This window comes from Molossus molossus, unplaced genomic scaffold (genome assembly GCF_014108415.1).
Source record: "Molossus molossus isolate mMolMol1 unplaced genomic scaffold, mMolMol1.p scaffold_m16_p_11, whole genome shotgun sequence".
Classification (NCBI taxonomy): Eukaryota; Metazoa; Chordata; class Mammalia; order Chiroptera; family Molossidae; genus Molossus; species Molossus molossus.
In genome coordinates this window covers 98342084-98354674 of record NW_023425346.1, presented here as the reverse complement: position 1 = coordinate 98354674, position 12591 = coordinate 98342084, and the positions used below count along the sequence as shown (strand labels likewise).

General features: G+C 42.8%; 1 protein-coding gene across 1 annotated transcript in view; it reads right to left on the bottom strand.

Annotated features, from left to right (window-relative positions):
• Window positions 1-12591, bottom strand: part of DAW1 (dynein assembly factor with WD repeats 1) — a 41058-nt gene that overhangs the window by 21787 nt on the left and 6680 nt on the right. Inside the window, exons 2-5 of the mRNA XM_036254917.1 lie at window positions 11837-11909; window positions 8052-8196; window positions 6602-6660; window positions 4276-4398 (exon numbers count right to left, since the gene is read on the bottom strand). Of these exons, the coding sequence (XP_036110810.1) occupies window positions 4276-4398; window positions 6602-6660; window positions 8052-8196; window positions 11837-11909 (400 nt within the window). The remainder of the gene's footprint in view (window positions 1-4275; window positions 4399-6601; window positions 6661-8051; window positions 8197-11836; window positions 11910-12591) is intronic.

Sequence of the window (12591 nt, the reverse complement as noted above, 5' to 3'; positions counted from 1 at the left end):
TATCTGCTCAGAAACTCACTGCACTTTTAAAACAAGAAACAACCTTGTATGTGTCTCCTGGGTAACAAAATAAAGGTCTACTTTTTTAATGGCATTCGTTTATGTGCTTAATTTTAAATACATTAGATTAGAGGCATATGCTTAGGATTTAAAATGCTTTTTAATTAGTACAATAAATATGGTAAAAGTTTTCGTTTATAATATTATTTACAAATGAAAATTAATAATGTATAATAAGTTGTATAAACATAGAAAAATTCTGCGAGTAGGTCTCCTAAAAAGGATAGACTGAATTTAAAAAACAAAACAAAGATAACATAAATCCAATTAACAGTATGTCTAGATAAGGCTTTAAGAAGTTAGATAGTGAACATCTCCTAGGAAAAATAATATGCCTATATTGTTCCAGTTGTAAGGACTTTGAACAAGAAAGAGGGTTTAGAAAGGAGATGTGATCAGCTTCAGTCCCGTCTTCGCTGTGGAGCACACTACTGTCAACACCCAACAGGTAAGAATAGATGAGCCTGTTTAACCTTTGATTGTGGAACTTACACCTCCCCATTTACCCCTCATCCCATCTGTCCTTTACAGGAGCTCATCGAAGTGTTCGCCCAGCTGAGTTAAAAAGTGTGAGGGCTCTTAAGATCTAAGATACGCATCCCAAGGCAAACCTAAGTGCTCAGCACAGTTGCAGAATTTCTATGGCTTCTCTCCTTTGTTCCCAGTCCACCCACATAGCACCTCTGTGGTCTCTGATACTCCAGGAAAGCAAGGCCCTTTCTGTGATGCTGCAGGGACAGCTGTCCTGGGGGTAAGACACACCACCTCCCAACAAACGTCCTGGCACACAGGCTGGTTCTGTGCCAGAGTCCCTGCACTGGCTCTTTCCTGTGGCCTCCAGTCTAAGACATGTGCCACCAGCAGCGGTCTCTCAAATCCTGCTCGAGATACCCTGAACGTCCTGTGAGTTCTTTATCAGCACCCCCAACCATTTTCCATGTGTCCTGTGCCTCTCAAATCCTGCTCGAGATACCCTGAACGTCCTGTGAGTTCTTTATCAACACCCCCAACCATTTTCATGTGTCCTGTGCCTCAAACATATCCGTCCCGTTGCTGTCGTTTCTTGATCAATTTCTGATCTATCACGTTCTCTACATCTACATAATGCCGCATTATAAAAGATATTAATAATTCCAATGTGTTTTAGAATTACTTTATTGTATCAAAGCTTACTCCTGACTAAAATATAAAACAGATAAACACTCAGCTAGTTGAATTCATCACACACACACACACACACACACACACACGCACACACACTCCCTCTTGTTCTTTGGCAACTGCCTTCAACTCATTTTGCTGGAACCCTAATGTCCCAAAGTGCACTGGAAAGCACATACAGAAATGGCCACACTTGGACAACCAGGAATTAGACAAGTGTGTTTCTCACCAAGGACACTTGCAGAACCAACAGGAGAGCCGACGAGCGAAGAGTGCTTCTCCTCTCTCTAGCCTCAGACACTTGGTTCTCAGCGAGACAGCCCAAAATGCCATGTCAGGTAGACTACTAAAGGATATGGTATTGTCGAAAACATACTTTCAAAAGCCTTTAAATAATATTTCAATTCAAACTAAGAATTATACTGGAAGTGAAACAGTCTCATGTATCATTTTAATAAAATCTTTCTCTCCCAAGAGCGGGTGGAATAAGATATGATGAAAAGTGTCACTTTCTACAATGTAACAATGCATACATCAAAGTGAAGTGTTCTGCAGTTTAACTGGAATGTTTAATCATTTTAACGTACCAATGAGGTCTAATTGTGCCATCATAGTTAACATGTTGAGAAACTGTATTACACTTTTCAAAGATATGACATCAGCTGCCTAGATACCATGTTTTTAATATTTGTGGTATAAAATAGTTACTGTGCAGCAATCCTTTATAAATTACCTTTTATCGCCTCTGCCACTATCCTAGACGTTTCCATCATCTCGTGACTGTTATCTGTTCCTAATTCGCCTCCTGTTTCTCCCCATTTCTTTGCACCCCAAAGCCTCGGATTGCTTCTTCCTGCCAGAGCCATCCTCCTGAGAGGGCACTCCCACCATGTCCCCATATCCCCTGAAACTGCAGTGTCCCCGTATCCTCCTGAGAGGGCACTCCCACCGTGTCCCCATACCCCCTGAAACTGCAGTGTCCCCGTATCCTCCTGAGAGGGCACTCCCACCGTGTCCCCATACCCCCTGAAACTGCAGTGTCCCCGTATCCTCCTGAGAGGGCACTCCCACCGTGTCCCCATACCCCCTGAAACTGCAGTGTCCCCGTATCCTCCTGAGAGGGCATTCCCACCGTGTCCCCATACCCCCTGAAACTGCAGTGTCCCCGTGTCCTCCTGAGAGGGCACTCCCACCTTGTCCCCATATCCCCCTGAAACTGCAGTGTCCCCGTGTCCTCCTGAGAGGGCACTCCCACCGTGTCCCCATATCCCCTGAAACTGCAGTGTCCCCGTATCCTCCTGAGAGGGCATTCCCACCGTGTCCCCATACCCCCTGAAACTGCAGTGTCCCCGTATCCTCCTGAGAGGGCACTCCCACCGTGTCCCCGTCCCTTGTTCACACACCGTTCGTAGTGCTCAGTCCTCCAGAACGGAGTTCAAGCTGCACGGCGCGGTCTGACCCCCTCCCCCCCTTCTCATCAGGGAACGTGCACTGCAGAGCTGGCCACGGCGCACCTGAGCTGCCTAGTCCCTTCGCCCAGGTGTCCTCACCGACCTTCCAGCTCCCATCTTTCACGTTTCTGCTTTAACCTCATATCGTCCTCAAAGACTCTACCTGGGAGGAATAATAACGATCTTCTCGTCTGGCCAGTGTGGCTCAGTGTGAGTGTCGACCCTGCACCAGGAGGTGGCCAGTTTGATTCCCGGTCAGGACACGTGCCCAGGTTGTGGGCCCGATCTCCAGTGGGGGGCATGCAGGAGGCGGCCAGTCGATATTCTCTCTCATTGGTGTTTCTCTCTCCCCCTCTCTCCCTTCTTCTCTCTCTAAAATCAATAAAAGGGGAAAAAAATAATAAAATATATAATAATGGTCTTAGTTTTAAACCATTAACGGTGTTTGTTCTAGTCATCAGAATACTATAATAAAGAACCGCAGCTTGGTAATGGAAAGGTCAGTTAAAGGAAGCAATCATGATAAAATATACATACACACATTTCAATTTTTACCCAAATATGTACAAATACACGTTCGGTTTGCCAGTCTTTTGACCAGAGGCCAGGGCCTTTTCTCTGACCACGGCTCAGCCCGTCGTCCCGTTCATTGTCTGCCTTGGAAACACCATGTCCAGCCTCTCCAATTCCCCTCTTTCTCTTTCAAGTGGAATGAGAGCCTAAACTTAAAAATACTTGCAAAGTCTGAGTACAGAATTGTTTCACATTTTGCAGTGTGTTCTCCAGTGTTTACAATGATCTCATCATCGACAACTTCACTTAGTAAGGTTTTTCAAACATCTGCCTCCTCTGTGTTTTCATAGAAAACAACAACTGCATGTTCGCATTTATATTTCATTAGTCATGAGCAACATGTAATTAAATCACATAATTACAACCGAAAGCACAACCGATACAAGAAGATGCACGGGTAACTACAACCAACTCCTGGTAAGCCTAGAACCTCAGCAGCGGGCACAGAAGGGGGGCCGGCCGGTGGCCAGCCCGGTCGCTACAAGCCTTCAGAGATCCGTGGGCGTCAGTAGTAGGTCCTGCAGAAAGGTGAAGGGAGAAGGGTGCTGGTCTGTTGGCTCCATGAACTACAGATTGCTTTTAAAACGCTCCTTTTGTACTTGCTCCTGTTACTTAGCATGTCATTATACACATGCCTGTCTACCTGGAAAGACTGTAAATGAACTTCTGAACGAAGTAAACCGGTTTGCCAATGTGGATGTCACGTTCTCCAGGAGCACCAGCCAGGGCTACAGGCACCAGCAGGAACTCCCAAGGGCAGTCAGCCCTCCTTGCTCTCCTCTTTGCCCCTGTGTGGTCCTGGGAAGGGGATTGGAGTTAGCATACTTTGCTGAGGACAGTAATACCAGTCCCCAAACTCCTTTAAGCACTGGAAGTAGCATTTAAAAGGCTTGCAAAGCATACATCAGGCACACCGTAGATATTCATTCTCTGTCTTCCTCCCTTCTTCCCCCAGCTAGATGGAGGAGGGGATGAATAAATGAATGAATGGATTAACAGGGAATAAGTGAGTGAGAGAATGTGTTTTTACCCGTAAGGATTGTTGAATGCTATGGCGTAAACCACGTTCCTGTGGCCGTCCAGGGTGAGAAGCTCCTCCCCGGACGCAGTGTTCCAGACTTTGCAGGTCCGGTCGTAGCTGCCTGTGATAAAGCTAACGCAGGAATATCCATTAATCACAAGGTGAGGATTGCAGTGTGTTAATAAGATGCCATTTTTTACCCACAAGATCGTAACCCCATTTATCATGCTTTTTATAATGGAAATTGTGTTTGTAGAACAGTTAGGTGGGAGCAATATCTAAATCCTTTGCCTGAGCAACTTTCCAATTATATTCCAAAACTAAAAAGGAGTCACTAAATAAAATAAACAGTGATCTTGCCAATAATCAGCCTTACAATAAAAATAATTGTATTCACACTTTTGGAAACTCTACTATATCTCAATGGATAGCATCGTTCCTCCAGGTGGTCAGACCACAGAATCTTCGCATCGTCTTTGGTCCCCGTCTTCCTCTCCTCACGTCACACAATCTGTTAGCAAATTCTCCGCCCCAACCCCTGAAAACATCCCGCTCTGGTCACTCTCGCCAATTCCATCGCCTCCATCTCTTACCTAAACAAAGAAAACCACCGTCTAATGGGGCTTGCCTCATAAATGATCCTTACGAATTGACTTTCCTCGCCAAATTCGGAGTTGTTTTTTAACCTTCCTCAAATGGCTTTCTAGCAATGAGAGGAAGGGTCTACCTTCTGCTCTTGCGCAAGAGGCCAGCGGCCCTGGCCCTCCACGGCCGGAAGCGCAGCCCGTGAGTCACCTTCTCTAAGACCCGCATTGCTTGGTTTACACCTGCCTGTCCTCTGCCCACCTGGCTCACCTCCATCATCCCCAGCACCGGAGCAGGACGGCACACGTTCAAATGTTCAATAAATATTTGTTTAATATTTAACAATGTTTAACATGATTATTCTAGTACAGGAATAGGTAGTATATTGACCTCTAATCATTTAAAGTAAAATAATAGCATCTTCATTATTTTTTACATGGTCCATTAGGGATAATATTTCCCCAACACAGGGGAAAAAATGCAGAAAATTGAAAAGTGAGTCTGAACGTCAAGGGGTAATAATAAAAGATGAAAGCAGATTGATAGCTAAACCCAACCAGACAGGAAGGTTGACAAAGCAGGGCATCTTTGATTCTCCGCTAGGTACTCTCTTCTTAGCTTCTCCAGGAATGAAAGTTGGTACAGTCAGTATGGAAGACGGTATGGGGGTTCCCCCAAAAAATAAAAACTAGGACTTCCATGTGATCCAGCAGTTCTACGTGGGGCGGGTTACGAAGCCAAAGGAAATGCAACCAGGATCGCATAGAGATATCTGCACTCCCGTGTTCACTGCAGCTAATTCACAACAGCTCACATATGGAAACAATGTAAGTGTCGGTCAAGGGATGAAGGGATAAAGAAAATGTGATGTATACAATGGAATATTATTCCACCATGAGGGAGAAGGAAATCTGCCGACTGTGGCAACATAAATGAACCTGGACGACATTATGCTAAGTGAGGGAAGTCAGACAGGGACGGATAAATACTGTATGATCTCATTGTACATGGAATCTTAAAAAGAAGTTAAACTCATGGGAGCAGAGAGTGGACTGGGACTTACCAGTGGCTGAAGAGTGGGAGAAATGAGGTGTTGGTCCAAGGTTACAAAGTGGCAATTGTGTAAGATAAGTCTAGATATCTAACCATACAGCCATGATGTTAATAATACTATTTTTTGATTACGGGAAATACGCTAAAAGAATAAATTTCAGGTGCTTTCTTCACACCCACAAAAGGTTAACTATGAGATGATACGCTAAGTAGCTTGACTGCAGTAATTACTTCACTACAGGTATATCATCAAATCATTATGTTATACACCTTAAATATACACAGTTTTTACTTAAAAAGTTTCACCCCTTGAATGTTAAAAATTATAAATAATAGAAATCTATAGATACATAAAAAATAGAAGTAGAAATAGGCAGAGCACAGAGGAGTCTCGAGCAGTAGCAGCGGATACCTGTCATTACATGTCTGTCGGCCCAGAGAATGCACAAAGTCGAGAGCGAACCCTCATGAAAACTGTGAACTTGGAGGGATAACGACGTGTCAGTGTAGGCTCATCAGTGGACACAAATGTCCGGCCCTTTGGGGGATGTCGATGGGGGGGTGCTGTGTGTGGGTGTGGACAGGGGATGTGTGAGAAACCCCTTTACCTTTGGCTCCGTAGAGCTGTGAACCTAAAACTGCCCTAAAATGAAGACTAACACAATTATTTTTTTCAACAATGAACACAGAGCCTTACCAAGAGCCCGACTTATTAAGTGCTACATTAGTCAATGGTAGTATATGTGCTCTGAGGACCTGTAATGAAAGAAAATGCCATTTTTTTAAACTCAAATAAAATTAAGTTTAATTAATTTTTATTTCAAACCAATAAATTATTCAAGTTTGTGTTAATTATATATAACAAAAGGGACAACATCCAATATATGGACAAATGAGAAAAAATATATTGTACCTTCTATTATTGTGACCGATAATACATTAGGTAGTTATGAGCAATTACAAAAACATAATAGAATCTGTGTTGTCCATCAATTTGCCCTTAAGATCAATTATTGCTATTAAATAAGATATCAAATAGCACTAATTTATAATATTTTCTTTAATGTAGGAGACATGGTTTTGTATGTATATAGGAACAGTGTATAAAGGGAAATACATTAAATATGTTTATAATGTATTATCACATTTTGAATCCTAAAGCTCTTTTAGAATCAGGATATGTCTTATTTTTTTTATCCTTCAATCCCTACGTAATCTAACACATAGTAGATGCTTAATATTTATTAGATAAACATACATAAATTATTCTGCTTATGGACAAGAGTGATAGACTAGGCTGAGACAGACTCAGTTATGTCTTTTACTGGATTGTAATAACTATTAATAGTGTTTTCTTTCATTATCAAAAATGTTCCCTTTGAAGGGTAAGTAACAAGGTTGTGCTAGTTATAGGGCTCATATTTAAAGTTAAGCAGTGCCACCTGCTGGACAAAGAAATATTATAAGCATAACCTCATCTTTCAGTAAATTGATTGGATGACTACCAAGATTGCCTTAATATTTTGTATCAGATAGAATATGCTGAGTGTGTCAATAATAATTATATTTTACTATAATTATATTTAATTTTACAAAATGAAATCAATGTAATATGAAGCAATTCTAGAAAAACTATTAAATATTGTTCATAAAAAATAAGAGCTGTTTCTGAAATAATAAATGACCACATTTGTTATATTTTTAAGTTAGTAATCAAAATTATAGAAAAATAATCATATTTGTGTTGCGTAAAATTTTTGTATAAGTTATATTTATAAATAAATTACTGAAGTATCGTTTGGGTCACATGAATGTCTGAAATATCAATGTATCATGAAACAGACCATACTATTACTCTAATGGGAAAAATAATTTTAATTATTCAATAACTTAATGTTGCCTTAGTGGTTATTCTTTAAATTTGTCAGTGTAAAAAAACAGCTATATTTACTACAAATCTTTATTAAACCTCAAGAAATAAACGTTTGAATTTCATGCATTCAGCAAACACCGCTGTGACTTAGTGTTCACAAACGCATGGGAGGCGCTGAGTGGAAGAAAAGACGAGATGTGCATTTCGCCCCGAACCAACAGGACATCAGCGAGCGCCGAAGCCCTCCCTCTTGCGTTTCTAAACCACATCTTACCTTGAAAAGAGAGAATTTGTGATTGCTGTGCTGTCCGAGTTTTTCTTGTAACCTCCGTATTAAAAGCTTCACTTGGTCTGACCGTGAAGCTGTGATTAGAGGTTCTGCTCTCTGTATCTCTTCTACTAAGGCATTGACATCGGTACTAAAATTCACAAAAGGAAAGTCACTTTTCCCATGCAGAAAGTCGCAGAGACATTCATGGAAGAGTGGCATCATTTTACGAAGAGTTGCATTTATAAAATGTCAAGAACACCATCATCTTCACCAAGAGATTTCAGGGGGAAGGGGGGTCGTGCAAATCAACAGAGAGCATTGGGCAGGGACGGAAGTCGCTTGGGTTCTCCAGAACCCGTGCACTTCCCGAGACCTCCCGAGGTCGGGGTGCAAAGATTCTGACTTGTTTACTTCTAGAAGACCAAGGCTCTGAACACCTGCTGCTTCTCTGTCTTTTAAATGAACATATATTGAATGTTCCTGGGATACTATACTTTTCACTTTCCATATGTTCTCTCGTTTAATTTAATCCTATAACGACCCTCTAATTTACTACTCTCATCATAACTGTTTTTGTGATCAAAAAACAAAAAACTGAGGCTCAGCAAGGTTAGGTTTTACATATTTTTTAGGGAAAGAAAATACCTTACCAAAAAGAAGCACTCAAAGAATAGCAATGATTGTTATTGTTTCTTTTTGGCTAGAAGATGACTTCCCAGGAAGAGAGCTGGTCTGGAAAGGGCAGATCCGTGGTTTTCCCCAGTATTCAAACAATCTTTAACAATTCTGGTACATTTTGCTGGGCCAGAATAATATTTGATCAAGACAAATAATATAATATGATATGAACAGGAATGACTCTAAACCGCAAAGCATCCGCAATGGGGCAGTTTTGCAAACCACGAGTCAAAGATGCGCTGTCCGCGCCCATCCCTCCAGAAGGCCTGTGGCCCGGCTGCAAAGAGGGTGATGAGTCCGTGGGCAGCCTCCAGCAACAGCTGCTTCGGGACCCACCTCATATGTGAGCTCAGGGCTTGCTCTTCTCAGTGGCCCTCAGCCCGTGGCTGAGCAAAGGGACAGAGCAAGAGCCTGGCCATTTGGGGCGCCTGAGAAACCCCTCTGACCAGCAATCTTTACTCAGGAGCTCCCCTTTGGGCTGCCGGAGGCTGTTGTCAAATCTGCACCATCGTATTCCATGGCTCCTTCTGCCCCACCCTGATTCAGCCCCTGGTCTGTCCCGGGTGTCACTGCCCAGTAACCTTCCGCCCACCTACCTCTGATGAGCATCCTCCTTCCCTGTAAAAACACATCTCCCGAGCTCCAGCCGTGTGCAAGGCACTGAGCTGGGAGACTACTCATCCCATTAACATGAACTGCGTACCCACGGTGGGTTAGTTGCTGGGGGCGTAAAAGATACAGTCCCAGCTCTCAAGAAACACGCTCCATCACGATAGGAGTGAGTATTCGGAACGGAAATAAACCACAGACGGTTTATAATGATGCCTTTGATAAATTCCAAGACAGACGGTTATCGAAAAAAATTATACTTTCATAAGAATTAAAAACGTAATGCCTTTTGGGAAAGTTTCCAACAAATGTTATGAATCCATACAGATTTCCCAGCAAGATCTAAATGAACCAGAAAGTTAATCGCTGCATCCCAACCCTTCGGTCCTGTTCTAATTGCCATTTTCCAGTGTGTCATATATAAGGCAACTGTTTTTGTGTGCAGAATACTTCCAGATTCTTGGGCAGAACTAGATATAAGACCCATCCACTTCTGAAAACAAAAAAACTGTGAGACATTAATTGACTCTATCAGATGACTATGGCATACTAAATAAAGATCTACACTCTTTAAACAGAAATCTGCCTTGTTCTGAATCTCCACCTGGAAGTTACTCTCTCATGCAGAAGTCTGTCTGCACCACTCACGTGTGTTAATCTGTTTCATATTCTTTGTTCCTCAAAGTAGACAATAAGCCTGTTGAGGTGGGAGTTGTGATTAGTATCGTTACAGCCTCTCGTAGACTCTAACCTAGAACTTGACATGGAGAAGGTGCCAATGCATCATTACTGACTGAAGAAATGAATGTCTGGCCACAGAACTCTCTGCCCACTGACACCCTCACACGCAGCAGTAAGACGTTCCCTTTACTAAAGCAGCAAAAAGGCTTGATTTGATCTGAGGCCTTGTCTTCCCTGAAAATAGGTTGAATAGGGATTGATGTAGATAAGATTTGGTGACATTATCTTCGTCAGACAATAATGTTCACTCTGACCCTGGCAGGTTTGGCTCAGCAGTTGGAGCGTCAGCCTGCGGACCAGAGAGTCCCAGGTTCAGTTCCCGCTAGGGGCACTACCAAAAAAAAAAAAAAAAAACATCTGGGTAATCTACCTGGAAAGCAAATAATGTTCACTCTTTAATTAAAAAAAAAAAAAATAGCTTCTCTGTGCCAGGCACCTGGAAGAAGACTTGGACTCCACCTCCAGCACGGCCAGGCGGGCACCTGTCCGCAGCCGGCTGGGTGTGTCCTGACCTAGAGAGCAGGCTGTCTCCTGTGTAACTTGGGCTACGTGAGAAGTCCCGTTGCCAACGGGCTCTGGATAGTGACAATGGAAAATCACTCCTTTCTCCGGCCATTACTCTAGAACTCATATTACAGTATCTTTGTTCTATTTTTTCTCTCCCATTTAGAATATCTTCATCTAATCTGAATGCGAGCTCCCGCGGGTATCTTTACTGTGCTGATTCTGCCTCTTCAAGTGACGCTTTGCATAAGATTTCCCAAAGGGAATGAATTCTGAGCAATGTGATCTCATGGGGTTTTCCTCTGGGCACACAAATCTCAAAGACAAAAATCTGATCTCTCCACTGGCCCTGTGGTAATTAATAAAGAAGATCCTGTGCAGTCAGCCCTATGAGATGTTTTATCTACCAAGAAAATAATAGGCTCAGTAATAGTCTTAAAATTTAATGACCAGTAGTTCTCAAAAATGTCCAGGTCATCAAAAATAAAGCAAGTCTAGCCCTGGCCGGTTTGGCCCAGCGGTTAGAGCGTCGGCCTGCAGTACAGAGAGACCCGGGTTCGGTTCCCGCTAAGGGCACGTACCTCGGTTGCAGTTTGTCCCTGGCCCTGGTTGGTCGTGCGGGTGGCAGCCACTCAATGTATCCCTTCACGTCGATGTTTCTCTCTCTCTCTCTTCCTCTCTCTCCCTCCCACTCTATCTGAACAAAAAATGTCCTCGGGTGAGGATAAAAATAAATAAATAAATAAAGCAAGTCTGAGAACCCTCACAGACAACAAAATGTCATGTGGGACCCTGGAGGAGATCTGGGAAGAGAGAAGAAGATTTAGACAAAAACCAAGAAAAATTGAGTAAAATACAGTCTTTAGTTAATAATATTGTATCAGCACTGGTTCATTAACTATGACCAAAGTACCACACTCATCTAAGATGATAATTATAGGGGATACTGAGTGTGGGTTATGTGGGAATTTTTTTCCTCACTTTTCAAAAACTGTTCTAAACTACAAAAAGGTTTATTTTTGAAAGGTTTATTTAGGAAATAAAAAGGCAGACTAATGATCCATTTTCCACCTCCTCATTCAACAAGGCACTCAAGTAGAACTCACTGAAGCAAAAAGGAACTCAAACACCACAGAACATTGTTAAAGCAATGTATTGTCTGGTGTGCGCAGCTCCTCCGATACATCACCCTGTGCCAGGCTGTTCCAACAGAAAACTGGGTACGAAGCACGTGTTACGTTGTATACCTAGCTTACCTGGGATGGAGATCGAGCAAATCGATGGATTTGGTCTTCAGTTCTCCACTCTTCTCATATTCCAACATAATTCCTGATAAAATAAACAAACATGTCATAAGATATGTATGATGGCAACTGATGTCAAAAGCTAATCTACTTTGACAATTTGTTTCATTTTCATTGTTCAGTTTCTTGAAATTTTCAAAACATCTGTAGTGATGTCTAACTCTAAAACGAGGTCATGTGAACTCACTTCTCCCTGGTTCTAAGTACAACTAAACACCCTTGAAATCGCGCATCAGGCAAAGAGAAGGTAATGGAGAGGTGTGCAGAAGAAAGTGGACTGGCCAGGAGCCTCCAGGCTTGACGGATGACAATGTCATGAATTTCCTGGGTTTTCTTTTTATCTTCTTCTACCCCCAAACTGGGGACCCAAGGGACTTGTAGCCTGGAGCCACCAAAAGGCATAGAAAAAAAAAGATCAACAAAAACAAAACCACAACCGCAACAACAAAGCTTGCTTGTTATGGCCAAAAGTTCAAGAGAAGGGAAGTCACACAAAGAACTTAGGGGGAGCCCGAAACCCTGCTCCACAGGGTGGGGGGCCCTGCAGGAGTCCATGCAGCAGGGAAAGCCCTGTGCTGCCCCAGTTCCCACTGGAAAGCTGGCCACGCAGCTCCCCGGTCAGCAGACCCAGCAACAGAGTCCTGGACTTTCTCAACACGTGCTCCGCTGCTGGGCCAGAGAGCTATCTAGTCTGCCACGGAGGGTCT